This window comes from Erinaceus europaeus, chromosome 16, assembly GCF_950295315.1.
Source record: "Erinaceus europaeus chromosome 16, mEriEur2.1, whole genome shotgun sequence".
Classification (NCBI taxonomy): Eukaryota; Metazoa; Chordata; class Mammalia; order Eulipotyphla; family Erinaceidae; genus Erinaceus; species Erinaceus europaeus.
The window spans coordinates 17966808-17986954 of NC_080177.1; the positions used below are offsets into that span (position 1 = coordinate 17966808).

At 40.5% G+C, this 20147-nt stretch overlaps 1 protein-coding gene across 3 annotated transcripts in view; it reads right to left on the reverse strand.

Annotated features, from left to right (window-relative positions):
- FAM227B (family with sequence similarity 227 member B) overlaps positions 1–20147 on the reverse strand; it is a 182315-nt gene that overhangs the window by 8235 nt on the left and 153933 nt on the right. For all 3 annotated transcript variants that reach the window (XM_060174636.1, XM_060174635.1, XM_060174634.1), the window contains 2 exons: positions 5013–5090; positions 3902–3976 (listed from right to left, as the gene is read on the reverse strand). In XM_060174636.1, the coding sequence (XP_060030619.1) occupies positions 3902–3976; positions 5013–5090 (153 nt within the window). The remainder of the gene's footprint in view (positions 1–3901; positions 3977–5012; positions 5091–20147) is intronic.

Here is a 20147-nt window from a genome sequence, read left to right on the forward strand (position 1 = left end):
ACTACAAAAAATGGGAATAGATGGAAAATTCCTGAAGATAGTGGAGTCTATATATAGCAAACCTACAGCCAACATCATACTCAATGGTGAAAAACTGGAAGCATTTCCCCTCAGATCAGGTACTAGACAGGGCTGCCCACTATCACCATTACTATTCAACATAGTGTTGGAAGTTCTTGCCATAGCAATCAGGCAGGAGCAAGGAATTAAAGGCATACAGATTGGAAGAGAAGAAGTCAAACTCTCCTTATTTGCAGATGACATGATAGTATACATGGAAAAACCTAAGGAATCTAGCAAGAAGCTTTTGGAAACCATCAGGCAATACAGTAATGTGTCAGGCTATAAAATTAACATTCAAAAGTCAGTGGCATTCCTCTATGCAAACACTAAGTTAGAAGAAATTGAAATCCAGAAATCAGTTCCTTTTTCTATAGCAACAAAAACAATAAAATATCTAGGAATAAACCTAACCAAAGAAGTGAAAGACTTGTATACTGAAAATTATGAGTCACTACTCAAAGAAATTGAAAAAGACACAAAGAAGTGGAAAGATATTCCATGCTCATGGGTTGGAAGAATTAACATCATCAAAATGAATATATTACCCAGAGCCATCTACAAATTTAATGCTATCCCCATCAAGATCCCAAGCACATTTTTTAGAATAGAACAAATGCTACAAATGTTTATCTGGAACCAGAAAAGACCTAGAATTGCCAAAACAATCTTGAGAAAAAAGAACAGAACCGGAGGCATCACACTGCCAGATCTCAAACTATATTATAGGGCCATTGTCATCAAAACTGCTTGGTACTGGAACATGAACAGACACACTGACCAGTGGAATTGAATTGAGAACCCAGAAATGAGGCCCCACACGTATGGACATCTAATCTTTGACAAAGGGGCCCAGACTATTACATGGGGAAAGCAGAGTCTCTTCAACAAATGGTGTTGGAAACAATGGGTTGAAACATGCAGAAGAATGAAGCTGAATCACTGTATTTCACCAAATACAAAAGTAAATTCCAAGTGGATCAAGGACTTGGATGTTAGACCAGAAACTATCAGATACTTAGAGGAAAATATTGGCAGAACTTTTTTCCGCATAAATTTTAAAGACATTTTCAATGAAACGAATCCAATTACAAGGAAGACTAAGGCAAGTATAAACCTATGGGACTACATCAAATTAAAAAGCTTCTTCACAGCAAAAGAAACCACTACCCAAATCAAGAGACCCCTCACAGAATGGGAGAATATCTTTACATGCCATACATCAGATAAGAGTTTAATAACCAACATATATAAAGAGCTTACCAGACTCAACAACAAGACAACAAATAACCCCATCCAAAAATGGGGGGAGGAATTGGACAGAATATTCACCACAGAAGAGATCCAAAAGGCCGAGAAACACATGAAAAAATGCTCCAAGTCTCTGATTGTCAGAGAAATGCAAATCAAGACAACAATGAGATATCACTTCACTCCTGTGAGAATGTCACACATCAGAAAAGGTAACAGCAGCAAATGCTGGAGAGGATGTGGGGTCAAAGGAACCCTCCTGCACTGCTGGTGGGAATGTCAATTGGTCCAACCTCTGTGGAGAACAGTCTGGAGAACTCTCAGAAGGCTAGAAATGGACCTACCCTATGACCCTGCAATTCCCCTCCTGGGGATATATCCTAAGGAACCCAACACATCCATCCAAAAAGATCTGTGTACACATATGTTCTTGGCAGCACAATTTGTAATAGCCAAAACCTGGAATCAACCCAGGTGTCCAACAACAGATGAGTGGCTGAGCAAGTTGTGGTCTATATACACAATGGAATACTACTCAGCTGTAAAAAATGGTGACTTCACCGTTTTCAGCCGATCTTGGATGGACCTTGAAAAAATCATGTTGAGTGAAATAAGTCAGAAACAGAAGGATGAATATGGGATGATCTCACTCTCAGGCCGAAGTTGAAAAACAAGATTAGAAAAGAAAACACAAGTCGAACCTGAAGTGGAATTGGAGTATTACACCAAAGTAAAAGACTCTGGGGTGGGTGGGTGGGTGGGTGGGGAGAATACAGGTCCATGAAAAATGATGAATGAAATAGTGGGGGTTGTATTGCTAAATGGGAATCTGGGGAATGTTATGCATGTAAAAAAAAAAAAAAAGAAGTAGAAATGCAAAGCAGAAATTGACTGAGTTTGGAGTATGGCACCAAAGTAAGAAAGCAGAAGTATACTAGAGTTTGCAGTGAGTACCTCCCTAATACTTCCTCTCCACTTTTCCAAGCTTTGGGTCCATGATTGCTCAACAATTTGTTTGGCTTTGTATGTTAACTCTCTTTTCAGTCACCAGGTTCCAGGTGTCATCAGGATGCCGGCCAGACTTCCCTGGATTGAAGACACCACCAATGTGTCCTGGAGCTCAGCTTCCCCAGAGACCCATCCTACTAGGGAAAGAGAGAGGCAGACTGGGAGTATGGACCGACCAGTCAACGCCCATGTTCAGCGAGGAAGCAATTACAGAAGCCAGACCTTCTACCTTCTGCAACCCTCAATGACCCTGGGTCCATGCTCCCAGAGGGATAGAGAATGGGAAAGCTATCGGGGGAGGGGGTGGGATATGGAGATTGGGCGGTGGGAATTGTGTGGAGTTGTACCCCTCCTACCCTATGGTTTTGTTAATTAATCCTTTCTTAAATAAAAAAAAAATAATAATAAAATAAAATAAAATACAGTCCAAAAAAAAAACAATAAAAAAATAGAAAAAAATAAAAAAATAAAAAACTAGAATAAAAATAAACAAAAAAAAAAGAAAAAAAAATTACGTGAAATTTACATATTCAAGTGAATAGTTTTCCTTCCACTTTCTCCAACAATGTGCCACTGCATAAAAGACAATTAAGTGCCTCTACTGAGTTGCTCTGAAAACTGTCCTATGTTCTTTTGCATATCCTCAGCGGTGAGATATTCTGTATTTAAGACTTTAGTGTTAGACATGGGTAAAAGTCATCTGGAATCTTAACATGTTAGGCATTGCGAAGGGGAAACCTGGCTAAGAATTTTTGGTGAAGAGTGATTAGGATTCTAACGCAGTCAGTTGAGCTTTTTTCACATGTGATGAGGACACTAGCCTTTTTAGTTGCAAAGTAGTCACCAGGAGTACAGTAGCAGGACTGGCACAAAGGGGTGGTCTTGCTTGAAGGGCTATACTCCTAAGATACTTATTCTTGTGCCTGTTAGAATTTCCTTTTCGTACTTTAATTTATAAAATAAACAAATTAAATGAGCTCAATTGTCCTCGTCTCAGTGGGGGATGGACGGACAAAGAACAAGCCCAAGGAGACCAGGATAATTGGTTGTTTTTCTAGTTTACAGCTTCACTAGAAAGGGCATGGCTATGGATTTAGTTTTGCTAAGCCTCCATCCAACTGAGTCCTCTGGCAGTTGAGCAAAAGGAAGTGATAACATTTAGATGTCAATTAAATGAAGGTAGTAGATGAGAAGAGCTCAAGTGTTCCTCTAGATGAACTGCTGAGTAGAAGATCTCTTTGTGGGGCCAGGCGGTGGTGCACCTGGTTAAGCACTCACATTCAAATGCACAAGGACCCTGGTTCAAGGTCCTCGTCCCCACCTGCAGGAGGAAAGCTTCAGAAGTGGTAAAGCAGGGCTACCGGTGTCTCTCTGTCTCTCTCCCTCTCTACCTCCTCCTCCCCTCTCAATTTCTTTGTCTCTACCCAATAATAAATAAATAAGAATATTTTTTGAAACAAAGAAATTTCTTGCTGATATTGGAGTTGATGTATCTCACATAATGAAACCCATTGTGGTTTTATATAATACCTTTGTTCATTGAACTATGTGAAAACACAACCAAGTTGAACAAGACACCAACCTATCAAACTCCTTGTCAATTCTTTCCTGCTGTTGCCTTATGAGTTTGATTTCTTCATTCGTTCTGTGACTTTCTCTACAAAATCAAAATTTGAGTTACAATTTAAAATAAAGCATAACATAATAAATTAAAAAATATACCTATTTGGAAAAGAATAAACCAACAATATACTGAGTTATTTTAAAAATATTTTTAAAATGTTAATTTCTTTAAGATAGAGATTGAGAAATTGAAAGGAAGTGGGGGATAGGGAAGGAGAAAGAAAGAGAGACACCTGCAGCACTGAGACTCACCACGCGTGGAGCTTCCCCTTTGAGGGTGGGGGCCAACTTGAACTCAGGTCCTTACATGTAGTAACATGTGTTCTACCTGGGATGTCATCACACGACCCCCATACACTGACTTCTGAAGAACTTCTTTACAAACCAGTTCTTTAGCCCACCCCATGCGCTGTTTCATGTGAGGAACATTTCAGCACATTCCCTCTAAACACTTGCACAAGAACCATTCATGGCATCTGACTCCCATTTTGCTGTTTCCACAAGGTCCTTGTACAAGCTGTCTGTACATGGTCTCCCCAAAAAGCAGAGGAAACCCAAGGAGTGTGTGTACGTGTGCACGTGGCACTATGCTTGCTTAACTGAGTGTACCACTGCCCAGCCGCCATTTGTAGCTTCCTGGCACACAAGTAATCATTTCAATTAAGCATTAAAAAAAAATTTTTTTTTTTTCCCAAGACAACATCTCAGAAGACATGACCTTGCCTTGTTTTCCTCAGTACCAACTCAGCTTCAGGGGATTCTTCCTGAAGGCATTTCTGCTCTTGGTCCCAGACTTCACCTTTGCAAATGGACAATTAATCCCAAGCTCTGTTCCCTGGGGCCCTGTTTCTTGTTCTCCCCAGGAAAGCTTCCTATTCCCACTCCCTGACACATGGTTACTACAGACATCCTTGACGCTTACCTGGATAGACTCTCCGAGTCGATAAGAGGCATGGAAGTGACTCTCCTCAGAAAACAAAGAGCTTCATTTCAAAGATTTCTATGATAATTTCCAGCTCGAAAAATGAACTCATGATTGTATATATAACAATAGCGTGGCATCAACTTACATCTTAAACTCCTTTTGGTTCTTCAAAAAGTACCGTCTTGCCTCCTTTATAACATCACGGTAAGTCGGAGTAGGTGACGTGATAGATTTGTGGTTAAGAAAAGATTTCCTACCAGGAATATTTGGAAGAAGTAAACACTACCCTTTGTGGGGCTTCATTCTTTTTTGAATAGATGAAAAGACGGACAGAGACAAAGTGACAGAGAAGGGGAAAGGGAGAGAGAGACTGAGGGAGGAGAGACAACTCAGCACTTCTTCAGCATCCATGGAACTCCCCTGGTGTTGTCCTTGGTGCGTCCATGGGTTTCAGGGGCTTACTCCCGATGATAAGGCACGGCTGTACCAGCTGAGCTATCTCCTGACCCAAACTCTCTTGACTGTGGCGGCTCTGCAGGCAATTGACTGGCCACCTCAGCCTGGCTCCTGTTAACTGGGAAGAAACTGTAAGCAGAAGCTATCAATGCTTTGCTGATGCTGCTGGAGCTCTTATCTGTTTCTGGTACAGTGTGTGGTTGTGTCCCTAATGTTGGTCTTAACACATGTATGTTTAGCAAAGTATATATTTTTCTCCTGAAACAGAACTTATCAAATGACTCAAGGAGGTAGCCCCCCACATACACACACTTGTATATAATTGTATTAAAGGAAGATTTGGGTTTCCTTGTTAGCTTTTGAGAACACCAAGATATGAAGGATCAAATTACTCTTTTGAATCCCCCCAGTCCCCACCCTGAAACATGTCTCTTATCTTTCCCTAAATGCAAGTTGATTTTTTTTTTTTTTTTTGCCTTCAGGGTTACTCAGTGCCTGCACTATGAATCCACTGCTCCTGGCCGCCATTTCTTTCATTTTTTTATTGGACAGGACAGACAGAAATTGAGAGAGGAGGGGGAGATAGAGAAAGATAGACACCTGCAGACCTGCTTCATCGCTTGTGAAGTGTCCCTTTGGCAGGTGGGGAGCTGGGGGGGCTCAAACCAGGATCCTTGCACTTTGTACTATATGCGCTTAACCCAGTGTGCTACTGCCCAACTGCCCATGCTCATTTTAATCTCATTCGTCATAAAGAATCTTAGGAGAAGCTCAATAGGTTTGGTTCTCGGGGACAGGATTGTATAGGCTTAACCACAGGGTCTTAGTTTCTTGAACACTAGATCTCAAGCTAGATAACTGCAAGGGAAATTGTGAATGGTTCCACACCAAGGATTCTTGTAATAAATCTGAATAAAATTGATGTCTTTTCTATGAAGTTCTAAACTACGCTGGAAGTCTCTTTAATCATTTGCGTGAGAAAAGTCAAGGTCTGATATCAAGGTAAAGAATCTCTGTTTTTCTGTGCACTCACTTTCTCAGCAAAGCCGGAGTGTGCTAGAACTCTCCTAACACAGTGTTACAAAGGTCAAAGGGGAGGAGTTGTTGAAGAAACGCAGGGTTCTGAGTTGCTGGTAAAAGTGTTTTGCAGACACCTATCATGGGGAGATGAGAAACTGTGCCCATGTGCCCAAGAACTGTATTGTAAACCATTAACGCCCCAATAAAATGATAAAAAAAGAAGAGCTCAAGTAAATCATAAAGACCAATTTGAGGGGCCTGGTGGTACCGTACTGGGTTAAGTGCATATGGCACAAAACACAAGGACCTGCTTAAGGATACTGGTTCGAGCCCCAGGCTCCCCACCTGCAGGGGGGTCGCTTCCCAAGCAACGAAGCAGGTCTGCAGGTATCTTTTTTCCTCTCCTCCGTCTCCCCCTCTCCTGTCTCTAAATTTCTCTCTGTCCTATCCAACAACGAAAACAGCAATAGCAACAACAATAATAACAAAATAGAAAAAAAAAAAAAGGCTGCCAGGAGTAGCAGATTCGTAGTGCATGCATCGAACCCCAGCGATAACCCTGGAGGGGAAAAAAATTAGAGAACCCCCCCAAAAAAAAGGTTCCCTAAAGGTTCATACAATTAATTGATTACTTTTAGAGTAGCTGCTGTATGTCAGGCATTGTGCTGGACTCTACAGATTGTGCAGTCGACTGAGTGGGCAACTCTCCCACTCTCGCCTGCCTCACACTCCAGAGAGTGTATATGGACATGAGCATGTATGCATATTTGTCTATGTTAAGGGGGGAGACAATAAACAAATAAGCTGGGGAGTCAAGGCAATAGTGCAGCGGGTTAAGCACACATGGTGCAAAGCGCAAGGACCTGCATAAGGATCCCAGTTCGAGCCCCTGGCTCCCCACCTGCAGGGGAGTCGCTTCACAGGTGGTGAAGCAGGTCTGCAGGTGTCTATCTTTCTCTCCCCCTCTTTGTCTTCCCCTCCTCTCTCCATTTCTCTCTGTCTTATCCAACAACGATGACATCAATAACAACAACAATAATCACTACAACAATAAGACAACAAGGGCAACAAAAGGGAATAAATAAATAAATATTTTTAAAAATAAACAAGCCTCATTTTACACAGTGCCAAGTAGTATAAAGGAAAGGGAACTGGGCAGTGTGAGACGACAGTGGCAGAGCATGTACAGGTGGGCACAGAATTAGATGAGAAGGCCTGGTTGTCAGGGAGAATGAGGAGCTTGCCCTCACCCTGGAGTACGAGAAGGGCAGTGCAGCTGGAGCAGAGTGAGTAAGGGCAGAGGGCCTAGAGAAATCAGAGAGTCACATGGTGCTGAGTCTTTGAAATACCAAGGCAAAATTCCAGTAGGAAGCTGGAGGCTTGAGTCATACCATGCTTGACTTGTAGAAAGTAGAGAAAAGGGGAGACTAGGAGGCCATTTCCAATTGCTGAGGCAAAAAAAAAAAAAGAAAAAAAAAGTGACTGTGATGCTTATGTTGGGGAATGGAGATGAAGAGAATTTCATGGTTTCAAGCTGAACATTAAATGTGGAATTAATAGGAATCAATGTTGGTATGCATGAGACCCCTTCTGTTTCATTTGGTTTAAATCCCCCCTGCTTAACACTATTCTATTTACATAACCACTTCATTCTATTTACATAACCGCTGTTAATAAGCACCACCCTCCCTCCAGGGCATTAGTGGTTCAGTGATAGAATTCTCGCCTGCTCCACCCCCTCTCCTTGTCACACCCTGATCCTCTCCTTGTCACACTCTGATTTTCACCAGTCACTTTTCTCTCCACCCTCTCTATGTCACATCCTGTTTCCACCCTACTTGGCAAGTATATATAAAGACAGCAGTGTGAGTTTTAGGGTACTTGAGTTTAGCTTAGCTCAGCTTAGATTGCGCTGCTTGTGCTGCTGAGTCCTGCATGAATAAAGAGATACTGCGTACAGCTCAACCATGAGTCCCTGGTCGTCTGTTACCCGCCCGTGAAGCCAGCCCGGCGAAAACAACATAGCCCGGCGAAAACAACAAATCAAGACTAATTTTGAACTGGGTGTCCTGAAGACCAGAATAATTTGATAGATGCTGAGGGAATTCTAATGGAGCACTTTGGGCACCAAGGCTGGTAGTGGGGATAATTGTTTGTGAAAGGGAAAAATCCTTCCAACTGTCTACCCCCAAATTAGGCTTGTTCTCTGTCTAGCCAATTTGTTAGCAGAAAGCTGGAACTTAGTTCTTCCCCAGCAGCTAGAGACCCGGACCTGTCAATACTGGTACTGGCTTGTCAAATAGTGCTGGGGACAAAACCCAGGAAACTCTTAGATACTGTATTTGAGGTGGTGATGGGATTGGGGATAGTAGTCACAAGTGGAAGAATGCATACTATTGGATACCTGACGTATATCAGGTGCTGTAATCAAATTTCAAGAACCAGTGTCTTTAAAATTCTATGTAGAGCTGTTGAACAAGATGAAAGGGCTACTGGTGTCTTTGTTTCAATGAAAACAGCACTACCTAGCAAGGTAGAGAGGCCACCCCAGAAGGTTCTTAGTTAGAACTGGGGTCTCTGTTTTCGGAGTGCTCCTGAAGGCAGCTCGTTTTACTTTAGGAGAGAAATTTCATAGTGATGTATGTTATATTTGAACAGTAGCTGTTACCAAGAAGCCAGTTTTTAATAACTTGGAAATCCTGTTTTCAACTGATCTGGCAGCTTATGGTTAGAAACACAGCACTGTCTTCAGGAATTAAAAGACATTCATGGGGTCTGATCTCATTGTGCAAATGACCTTGTCTTCAGGGAATAAGTGTCCAGATGAACTGTAATTTTTCCTTTGATAGGAATCAAGTCTGAATGGTAAAGTTTCAGAATCCAAATTCCTTAAATTAGATCAAGGTCACTTTTGAATTTTGGCTTGGGATATTTCTTTTTGTAAGAGATATTTTTTGATTATCCAATGAATTATAACATTAAAACATGTTAGTCCTCAAATCTAAAGGAGAAGTCAAGGGATCTTCACTTCAAATGATTACATCAGAGACAAACCAAGCTTCATAGAAAGTTTTTGTTAAATATTTCACAAGAATTTTAAGAAGTATTATTCAGCAAAGACTATGATAGCAGAATTAATGTGGTCAAATGAATTTTTCCACAATCCCACTTTCTAAAAAATAAAAAAAAAAAAAACCGATTTTCATGTCTCTCCATATGTCACATACACATTTAGTAATATTGTTATCAGGGAGTAGTTACTGTCTTTACTAGAGTAGTACCCCAATTTCCCCATTCCTTCAGGTTTTGTAGAAGTGACTTAATGTCTGCAAGAGATTTTAGAATAGATGTGTCAGAGGGGCTCTGTTACCTTAATGACAGCATGGTGCACATAAGGATGAATTTTTCCTATCTGAAACCATGAATTTCTCTTCTCTTATACAATTGTGTGTTCCAGTAAAATATTTTTCTTCTAAAAAATCTGACAAGGGATATCAGTGTTTCTCTCGACATCCCCTCCTGAGAAAAGAGAGCCCTGGTGTTTCTTAGTTTTATATTTAAATATACTTAATATATTTATATTAGTTTGGGACTTGATGTAACATGTTACAATGTGGGAGGAAGCACAGTGATAGAACACATGACTTGCATGACTGAGGCTTGGGGCTCAATCCCCAGAACTTCATAAAGCAGCTTTTTGACTTCCTTTCTCTCTCTCTCTTTCTCTCAGAACAAAAAAAGGAAAGGTTATGGATACTGCTCATTACACAGACTAGAAGACTACAATCTATTTTGCCAGATTTTTCACCTTAAGTCTCCACCTACACACACACACACACACACACACACACACACACACACACACACATCTTTTACAGACCTCAAAGAAGTTCTGTAGTATTAGAAGACAAAGCTCAATAATCTTTCTGAAACAAGTGATAGTTGGAGACATCAGGCTACTTTTAATACCCATATTCTGCTCCTTGTAATCTCCAGTGGCTGAGAGTTTACATTCTGAATAAAACTCCCAGATAAGTATCATTCTTCCTGCAACTAATGACACTCAACCTGAAGTGCAGATGGCCTTAAACTGCTGAAATCTAATTTGTGTGCAGCCATTTCCTGCTATGGCTTAATTTCTTAAGAGTGCCTGTTAGAATTTCAGAGTCTGATGATGGGCCTAGACCTGGAATAAATCCCTCTCTCCACTGTTATCTGTCATTCCTATCAGGGACAACACCATTGTGCCCCCCCCTCCCATAGGACCTTGCCCTCAACTTGGATCAACAATGGTAGAGAATGTTCCATCCTCTGAAGGGAGGCTGGACAACATACTCTATGCTACACCTGAGGAAGATGGGTCCTGATATTGGGGCAGCGTGGAATATTCCTACTTATGACCACAGAATGTGAGCTCAGATCTACAGGGATGCAGAGGTCACATAGGCTCCTAAGCTGAATATGGGCCCCAGATCAGATTAAATCCATGGGGTTTACAGTCAACAATATTTATACACCTTTCCCATATTTGGGAGCTGGTCTCTTCCCTGATCCAGCTTTCTGGTCCTTCTGCCAGCCATGACATCACCTCCCCAGACAGTAATTTGGATATCAAGTTACTGCATATCAGATTTCAGGCTTAGGGAGAAAGAAAAAAAAAAAAACTAGTACAGCCACAGGCCCTTTGGAATATAACCAAAATATGCCTACTAGCTATCTACAGAATGGAGGGCCCCCAACTCTTCATCTGCACTATTCCAGCCTTTAGGTCCATGATTGGTCAACAATTTGTTTGGCTTTGTATGTTAGCTCTCTTTTCAACCACCAGGTTCCAGATGCTAGCAGGATGCCGACCAGACTTCCCTGGACAGACAGCCCCACCAATGTGTCCTGGAGTTCAGCTTCCCCAGAGCCCTTCCCACTAGGGAAAGAGAAAGATAGGCTGGGAGTATGGATCGACCTGTCAACACCTACGTTCAGTGGGGAAGCAATTACAGAAGCTAGACCTTCAATCTTCTGCATCCTACAGTGACCTTGGGCCCATGCTCCCAGAGGGTTAAAGAATAGAAAAGCTATCAGGGGAGGGGATGGGATACAGAGTTCTGGTGGTGGGAACTGTGTGAAATTGTACCTCTCTTATCCTATGGTTTGGTCAGTGTTTCCTTTTTATAAATAAAAAAATAATAAAAAAAAAAGAATTTTAGAGTCTGAAATTTTACAAAGTTATATTGTGTTCTCAAGTACAGTTTCCATAATGAAGTATTTGGGAAAAAATGATGTTTGTCACTCCAAATGAATTAGGTTTTATTTGCCTTGAATACTCATTATAGGCTATTGATAATGACACAAAGAACTAAGCTTATTTCTTATAAATCATTAATTTTGAACATATGTCCTTAATGAAATGAACTCGGTATATGTTCTTTATAAAGCCACTCTATTGTCCACAAGATTTGCTCACAATTGTGTAATTGTGTTTTGTAATGAGAGTCTGGGCTATATGATGCTGGCAAAGACCCCAGTACTTTCTTTGGCAGCCAGTGGTGATGGTTTTCAGTAGACTTTTGTTGATGAGTACTAATTAATATCCTAATTTGTATTCTCTTTAGATACTGAATGCCATAAGTTTCTCCAACTTGTAGAAAAGTAAAGTACTCACAACTTTTAAATTATGAAGAATGGCTATAGCTTAGTCCTTGGAGATGCCTGTGGCAATATGTTCTTTAATCCCACTGTGTGAATTAAGATCACATAGTTTTTTCACACACTTGAATAAGAAGGTCACACAATCGATCAACCATTAAACAAGAGAGTTACCTAGGTACTGGACCCCCACCGCTCCAAAGCCTTGCCCCCACTAGGGAAAGATAGGCACAGGCTAGGGGGTATGGATTTACCTGCTAATGCCCATGCTCAGTGGGGAAGCAATTACAGAAACCAGACCTTCCACCTTCTGCACCCCATAATGACCCTGGGTCCATACTCCCAGAGGGATAAAGAATAGGAGAGATTTCAAGGGAGTGGGGTGGTGGGAGTTGTATGGAGCTGTACCTCTCTTGTCCTATAGTCTTGTTGATATTTTTATTTTATTACTAAATTTTTTAAAAATCCTATTCTGTAACTTCACAACAATTATGGATGGGATGTGACAAAGCAAGACCTGGAGACATTGTAGAGGCTTCAAGGCAGAGTTCAGGATCCTTGTTTTCCCTTTAGAAAAGTACAAGAGTAGTAGAGAAATGAGGAACCTTAGAAGTTATTGTCCCGTGGGTATCCCTCATCAAATACGACCTTCCCAACAACAGAGAATTGTACATACACGGAACTGGGAGGTCAGGTCGATATGGCTGCAAGGGTGTGGTCATCAACTTTGTCAAGAATGACAACATTCGCCTCCTCCAGGACATTGAGCCGTACTACTCCACCCCGATCGACCAGATGCCCATATATGTTGCTGATCTGATTTGAGGAGCCGACTGTTCTGAGGAGTCAAAGGTGTTTGCCGTTTTGATGCTCTTTGGGATTCTTGGGGCAGTTTCTATTTAATGGGGTCTCTGTAAACCCTTTCATTGGCCCTAGAGCCAGTTCTGGCATGTTGCCACATTTTCTTACCCATATGTAAATAATACATGTGTTGAGGTGGTTTTTTTTTTTCATTAGACATTTAGAACTGAAAAAAAAAGAAGTCATAGCACTTAATTTTATTATCATTAGAAATGATGATACTTCTTAGAAGTTTGCATTTTGTCTTTGAGAAACCATGTCTGTGTAAGATTGTAGGCAAAGAATGACCCTCCCAGGGGCACATTTTACTTTACTCCCACCTTCCAAAAATAGATTCCTAGAATGAAGCTTCAGGGGCTTTGCTGGTGTCCTCATCCTCCTTAGTTAGAATCTCAGGAGTGTCCTTAGCGTTCCTTCTGAGGACGCCAGCTTGAGGTCAAAGTGTCCAGTCTACATATCATGCCATTGTAAAAAGTAAGGTGGATACAGGCAGCAAGAAGTGGCTAGAATCTGTACCCCAATGCACCAGTGTCCTTTAAATTCTTAATCCTAAAACCAAAATTCTGAAAATGCCTCATTAGCATTTGGCCCAGACTGATCTTAGAAGAATTATCTTCAGCTTTATGTTTACCTTGGCTTTTATTTCAGTTATTTGGATGTTAGATTAGTGCCAAATATGCACAACATATACTTTTTCATTTATTTTATTTATTTATTTATTCCCTTTTGTTGCGCTTGCTGTTTTATTGTTGTAGTTATTATTGTTGTCGTCGTTGTTGGATAGGACAGAGAGAAATGGAGAGAGGAGGGGAAGACAGAGAGGGGGGAGAGAAAGACAGACACCTGCAGACCTGCTCCACTGCTTGTTAAGTGACTCCCCTGATGGTGGGGAGCCGGGGGCTCGAACCAGGATCCTTACGCCAGTCCTTGCACTTTGTGCCATGTGCGCTTAACCTCCTGTGCTACTGCCCGACTCCCCACAACACAGGTTCTAAGTTATTATTAAGCACACATGCCCCAGTCTTCAAGTGCTAGGCCCCTTGGACTCTCACTTGGTTTCTATATCGACTGTTAGTACATGTAAAACTGGGTTAATGTGTTAGTATTGCCTTAGGCAGTGCAATACTGTCAGCAATACAATAGTCTGTAGTCTATAGCCTGTAGTTCCATAATACAGTCCAGAAAATCAAGGGGACATGGCTACTAGAAATACTAGTACAGAGATTAATTCAACAAACTTGCTGAGGCCTCTGCTATACATTGAGAGATGAAGATGGTAAAACAATGTTTGGATTTTAAGGGTTGGTAGGAATGAGAAGCAAGAGTAGTCAGTCTGTGAAGTGAAAGACAAAAGAACTCTAGAAACAGGCACAAAGTTTGACAATGAGTGTTGGCGCAGGACTGCCTCAGATTGGGGAAGGGTCATTATCCAGCACACTATCCAGAGGGCCCTGTCATGGTGACACTATTTTCTGACTTTGCTGTTGAACTGCTTTATACCTTGTGACTAGTGCCACCACTGGCAGGTAATAGGTATTCAGGAAATGCTGGTGTTTCTTTGCCCACTAAGCTTGCATTCCTACTGCTATCTCTGTGCAGTTGAGTAGTTGAGTCACAGGCGTTGTCTTGAGAAACCTAGTCATCAAGTTCATTATTTTTGTTACATTAGGAATATAACAAAATATTATGTATACAATATACATATTGCTATGCTATATATAGTTTTAATTGGGGTGTTCGTAGTTTACAGTACTGCCGTTGACCTATTTCCCCAGGATAGTTGTCTGCAAAACATTCCCACACTCAACTTAGGTCCTCGACTGCCAATCATTATATATATATATATATATATATATATATATATATATATATATATATATATATATATATATATATAGTTTTTACATTTATTTACTTATTTTCCCTTTTGTTGCCCTTTTTTAATTGTTGTTGTAGTTGTTGTTGTTATTGATGTCGTTGTTGGATAGGGCAGAGAGAAATGGAGAGAGGAGGGGAAGACAGAGAGGGGCAGAGAAAGATAGACACCTGCAGACCTGCTTCACCACCTGTGAAGCGACTCCCCTGCAGGTGGGGAGCCGGGGGCTAGAACCCGGATCCTTATGCCGGTCCTTGTGCTTCGTGCCACATGCGCTTGACCCTCTAAGCTACTGCCCAACTCCCCATGATATATTTTTATGGATTTTTTTTCACTAAAATGACTAAGTACTCTTCTGAGGCTTCATATGGTCAGCCTAAGTTAGCTGGAGATTTTAGTTATAGACAGTTTGTTCTCCAGTAAGGCTGGTTAGACATCCCAGCATTTTAGTGATTCATGACTTTACACAGAAGCAGCTCCCAGGGACTTTATTTATGTCCACCACTCCCACAGCTTAACCCTACCAAAAATTTCATTTTAAACAAATAGATAGACATTGTGCTTGTTGTTATAAATAGAAGTTCCAGACATTTTCCCTAACTTGCTTCTTTTTTAAAAAATGTTTCTTTTAGGAGACTTAAACACCCCACTCTCTCAACTTGACAGATCATCCAGGCAGAAAATCAATAAATGAGGGAGCTAAATGAAGAGATAGATAAATGAGAACTATTGGATATTTTCTGAGTAAAAATGGTGATTTCACCATTTTCAGCCCATCTCAGAGGGAGCTTGAAGAAGTTATGTGAAGTGAAATAAGTAAGAAAAAGAAAGATTAATATGGGACAATCTCATTCACAGGTAGAAGTTGAAAAACAAGATCAGAAGAGAAAACACTAAACAGAACTTGGACTGGAGTTGGTGTATTGCACCAAAGTAAAAGACTCTGGGATGGGGAGGTATGGGGAGAGTTCAGGTCCTGGAACATGATAGCAGAAGACCCAGTGGTGGGTTGTATTGTTGTGTGGAAAAATGAGAAATGTTATGCATGTAAAAAAACCATTGTATTTACTGTTGACTGTAAAATATTAGTCCCCCAATAAAGAAAAAAATATTTATTTATTTATTTACTGTATAAAGACAGAGAGAGACTGAGGTGGAAGAGATAGATAGGGAGAGAGAGAAAGGCACCCCTCAACACATCTTCACTGCCTGTGAAGCTTCCCCTCTGCAGGTGGCAACTGGGAGGCTTAAATCTGGAGGCTTGCAACTGCCCTGCCCCCCACACACCCAACTTACTTCCTGTCATTGGATCTGAGCCTTTCCTATAATGGTAAAAATTCTGAAGCCCCTCATTCACCAACATTGGCCTAATTTGAGTAGTATGAGTAACAAAATAGAGTAAATATATTTGAGGTAAACACCAAAAGCAACCATTTACTACTTCCTCTTAAATTCACAGGGTTTCAGCACTAAGCTAGGATAGGCTTTACACTTTTGAAATGCAGGAACATCTCAGTCTCCATTGGAATTGGCAGTGATTTTTAGGGAGTGAATGCATACTAATAGGGTAGGTCTTATTTATTTATTTATTATTTTGCCTCCAGGGTTACCATAGGGACTTGGGAGCCAGCACTTGAAATCCACCGCTCCTGGCAGCCATATTTTCCATTTTATTGGATAGCACAGAAAGAAATTGAGAGAGGAGGGGGACAGAATACAGAGGGAGAGAGAAAGATAGACACCCGAAGACCTGCTTTGCCACTTGTGAAACTTCCCTCTGCAGCTGGGAAGCTGAGGGCTCAAACCTGAATCCTTGTGTGTATGCCTTGTACTGAGTAGTATGTCCACTTAACTGGGAGTGCCACTACCCTCCCTCCACCCCCCACCCCACCCCCACCCCCGGTAGATTTTATTTACTCTCACCCTTGCCTTCTTAAAAATTTAAACACAAAATTATAATCTTGCCAAAATTGCTAGTTACTTGACATTCTGGTTATTTAATCGTAAATTCTAAGTGCTTAAGAGCTATGGTTTTTCCCAATTTATCTTACTGACCAATAACATGCATACCAAGAATAATAATATTTTCAGCAATTGAAGATCATTAAAACTGTGAAAATGACTATTATTTGACATAGACTTAGTTTTGCTATATTTACACAAAATAAAAGAAAGGAAGGAAGGAAGGACATCTGAATTGTTACTAACTGTACAGGGTAAAAATCTTTCCAGACTCCTGCTTCCTTATTTTTCCATTGACATTGTTCATTATATATATATATATATATATATATATATATATATATATATATAGTTATTTATAATCTAAAGTTAACTAAACAAAATTAAATACAAAAATGATACACTCCCTGGAACCTGACTACCTACAGAAACAAAAGTTTTGTATTTATTCTATTAGTTAGCTTAATACCAAGTTTGCTGAGATGTGGTTTTTCTTCTTTGTTTTATTAAAATAAACTCAGAACCCCAACAAGAATATAGCAACTAATTCTGTAAGATAAAAAGGGCAGGATCTTACAAACCATTTTGTAAATGTCTCTGGTTCAAGGTGGCTAGGAAAGGCTTGCAATACACAGACACATACTTGATCATTAAAATAAAAGCCCTTTTGTTCTTCAAGTTACTTAAAAAAATATGTTGGTTCCTCACACACATCCCCACCTCAAACTTGGCTCCTACTCTTAACTGGAAGAGTTTATGGAAGGAAGAAACAGCAACTTACTCAACAAAATTTAGAATAAATTTCAATTAAAATCATCTAAAAATAGTAAGATGCTCTTTCTCTTCTGAAAACAAAATCTAAATGGTTGATGTATTCTTTGAGTTACTATGTTTCTATTATATGAGACCGCTTGTAAAGTCCTGTAGTAAGTCTTAAAAAGGACCTAAATTGGGGGGGGGGGTGAGAGTATTTTGCAAACACCTATCATAGTGAGACAAGAAATTGTACCCATGTGTCAACAACTGTACTGAAAACCATTAACCTCCTAATAAAAAAAGATAAAAAATACATATTTTAAACAATCTGATTCTTTAAGGATTTACTGGGAGCCTAACAAGAAAGTTCCCAGGTTACTTTAGGTAACAGACATAAATTAGCATTAAGGAGAATTAAGTCAAGGGAATTTACAAGAATCAAAACTCTGTGAACGGGGGAGAAAGAATAATGGGTGTGCAAAATGAGTCTCATGCCTGAGGCACCACCATATGCCAAAGCTGAGGAGGGCTCTGGTAAAACAAAAAAAGAAAGCAATAGAGAAAGAAAGAGAAAGAGAAAGAGAGGAGAGAAAGAAAGCTGAGGAGGGCTCTGGTAAAAAAAAAAAAAAAGCAATAGAGAAAGAAAGAGAAAGAGAAAGAGAGGAGAGAAAGAAAGCAGGAAAGCAAAAAGGAAGAGGGGAAGGAAGGGAGGAAAGAAACAAAAGAGAAAGAAGAGACCTGACTGGAGAGTGGTAATCACTAATCCACTGCTAAAATGATTGACCTGGGGGACCGTGTGGAGCCAAAGTCTGTCAAAGCCTGCCTTTCTTCCTTTCTTTCTTTCTTTCTTTCTTTCTTTCTTTCTTTCTTTCTTTCTTTCTTTTTCACCAGAGCACTGCTCAGCTCTGTTTTATGGCAGTGTGAGGGACTGAACCTGGGACTTGAGAGCCTCAGGCATGAAAGTCTCTTTGCATAAGCATTATGCTATACCCCCACCCGGGAAAGCCTTTCTTTTTTTAAAATTAATTTTATTTTATTTATTTTTTCTTTATTGGGGAATTAATGTTTTACATTCAACAGTAAATACAATAGTTTGTACATGCATGACATTTGCCACTTTTCCATATAACAATACAACCCCCACTAGGTCCTCTGTCATCCTTTTTGGACCTGTATTCTCTCCCTCACCCACCCCAGAGTCTCTTACTTTGGTGCAACAATATGCCAATTGTCAAAACCTTTCTTAAAGTCAACTTTGATCTTGACAGGCCTTTCACCTTTTTTTTTTTCTTCTACAATTCCTAAAACCTAGACAACACTTGTCTAATTTGCTTCAGGGTGACTACTATCTTTCCTTTGCAGTTTTCAGGAATATGGGAACCAAACACATAGTAACTGATTCACAAGGGGGAAGAACAACAACAGAGAAACAAAGAAAAGACAGATGCGATAAGAATTAGGACAGGACTACTAAATGAGCTTCTGTACTGAAAGGCTTTCTGAAAGGCTTCCCCCCCCCCTCCAACAGCTGTTCATGGAATACTGAAGACAAACCGTCTTACACGGGTACCACAGCAAATGGGAGTGACCTCATGCAGTGTCATTCCCCATGGCAGATTACATATTTTAAATGTGGTAAAAACAATATCATCCTTCTTGCATGCTGCGTGTTTGTGTGTTTGTGTGTGTGTGTGTGTGTAGTAGGCGTGTCGGTGTGTGACATTGGGACCTCATACGTGGGAGACTCCATTGCTTCCAGATGGACATTTTCTTTATTTCACTTATATAGAGAGAGGTGACGTAGGGGGGAAAAAGAGAGAGACAGAGACACACTACAGTATTGGAGTTTCTCTGGGTCCCACGGTGCTCCAATGTGGAGGTGGGACGAGGACATGGCAAAGTATGTGGGCTCCAGGGTAAGCAGTCTCCCAGCTCACATAAAGCACTGTGTAAGCTTAAGATGCGCAACATTTTTATTTATTTAAAATTTTTTTATATTTATTTATTTTCCTTTTTGTTGCCCTTGTTTTTCATTATTGTGGTAGTTACTGATGTCGTCATTGTCAGATAGGACAGAGAAATGGAGAGAGGAGGGGAAGACAGAGCGGGGGAAAGAAAGATAGACACCTGCAGACCTGCTTCACCGCCTGTGAAGCGACTCCCCTGCAGGTGGGGAGCCAGGGGCTCAAATCGGGATCCTTAACGCTGGTCCTTGCACTTTGCATCACGTGGCTTAACCCACTGTGCTACCGCCCGACTCCCAACATTATTATTTTTATTTTCATCACCAGGGTTTTATTTCATTTACCATTTTTCATAGTGACAATAAATTTAAGATCCTCATTCCTCCCAGTACTCAATTCCTGGCAACCAACAATCCTGTGAGTTTGGCATTTTTATATTCCACACACACACAGCACTTGCCTTTCTATGTCTGGCTTACTTCACTTAGCACAATGCCCATGAGGTCCAATTATGTCACAGATGATGGGATTTCTCTTGCTTAGTGTGTGCGTGTTTGAATAATATTTGCTTCTGCAGACAAGTGAAGTCCACTCTGTTTTGGTGGAAAGAGTCCCCATTGTCACAGAATTTTTAGGGCTGGTCTTTGCAACAAGAATTCATTTAAAATAAAACCTCTCCTCTAAGAGGTGAACAGCTGGCTACTGTATGCAAAGATATCTCATTAACTGAAAATACTGTGAA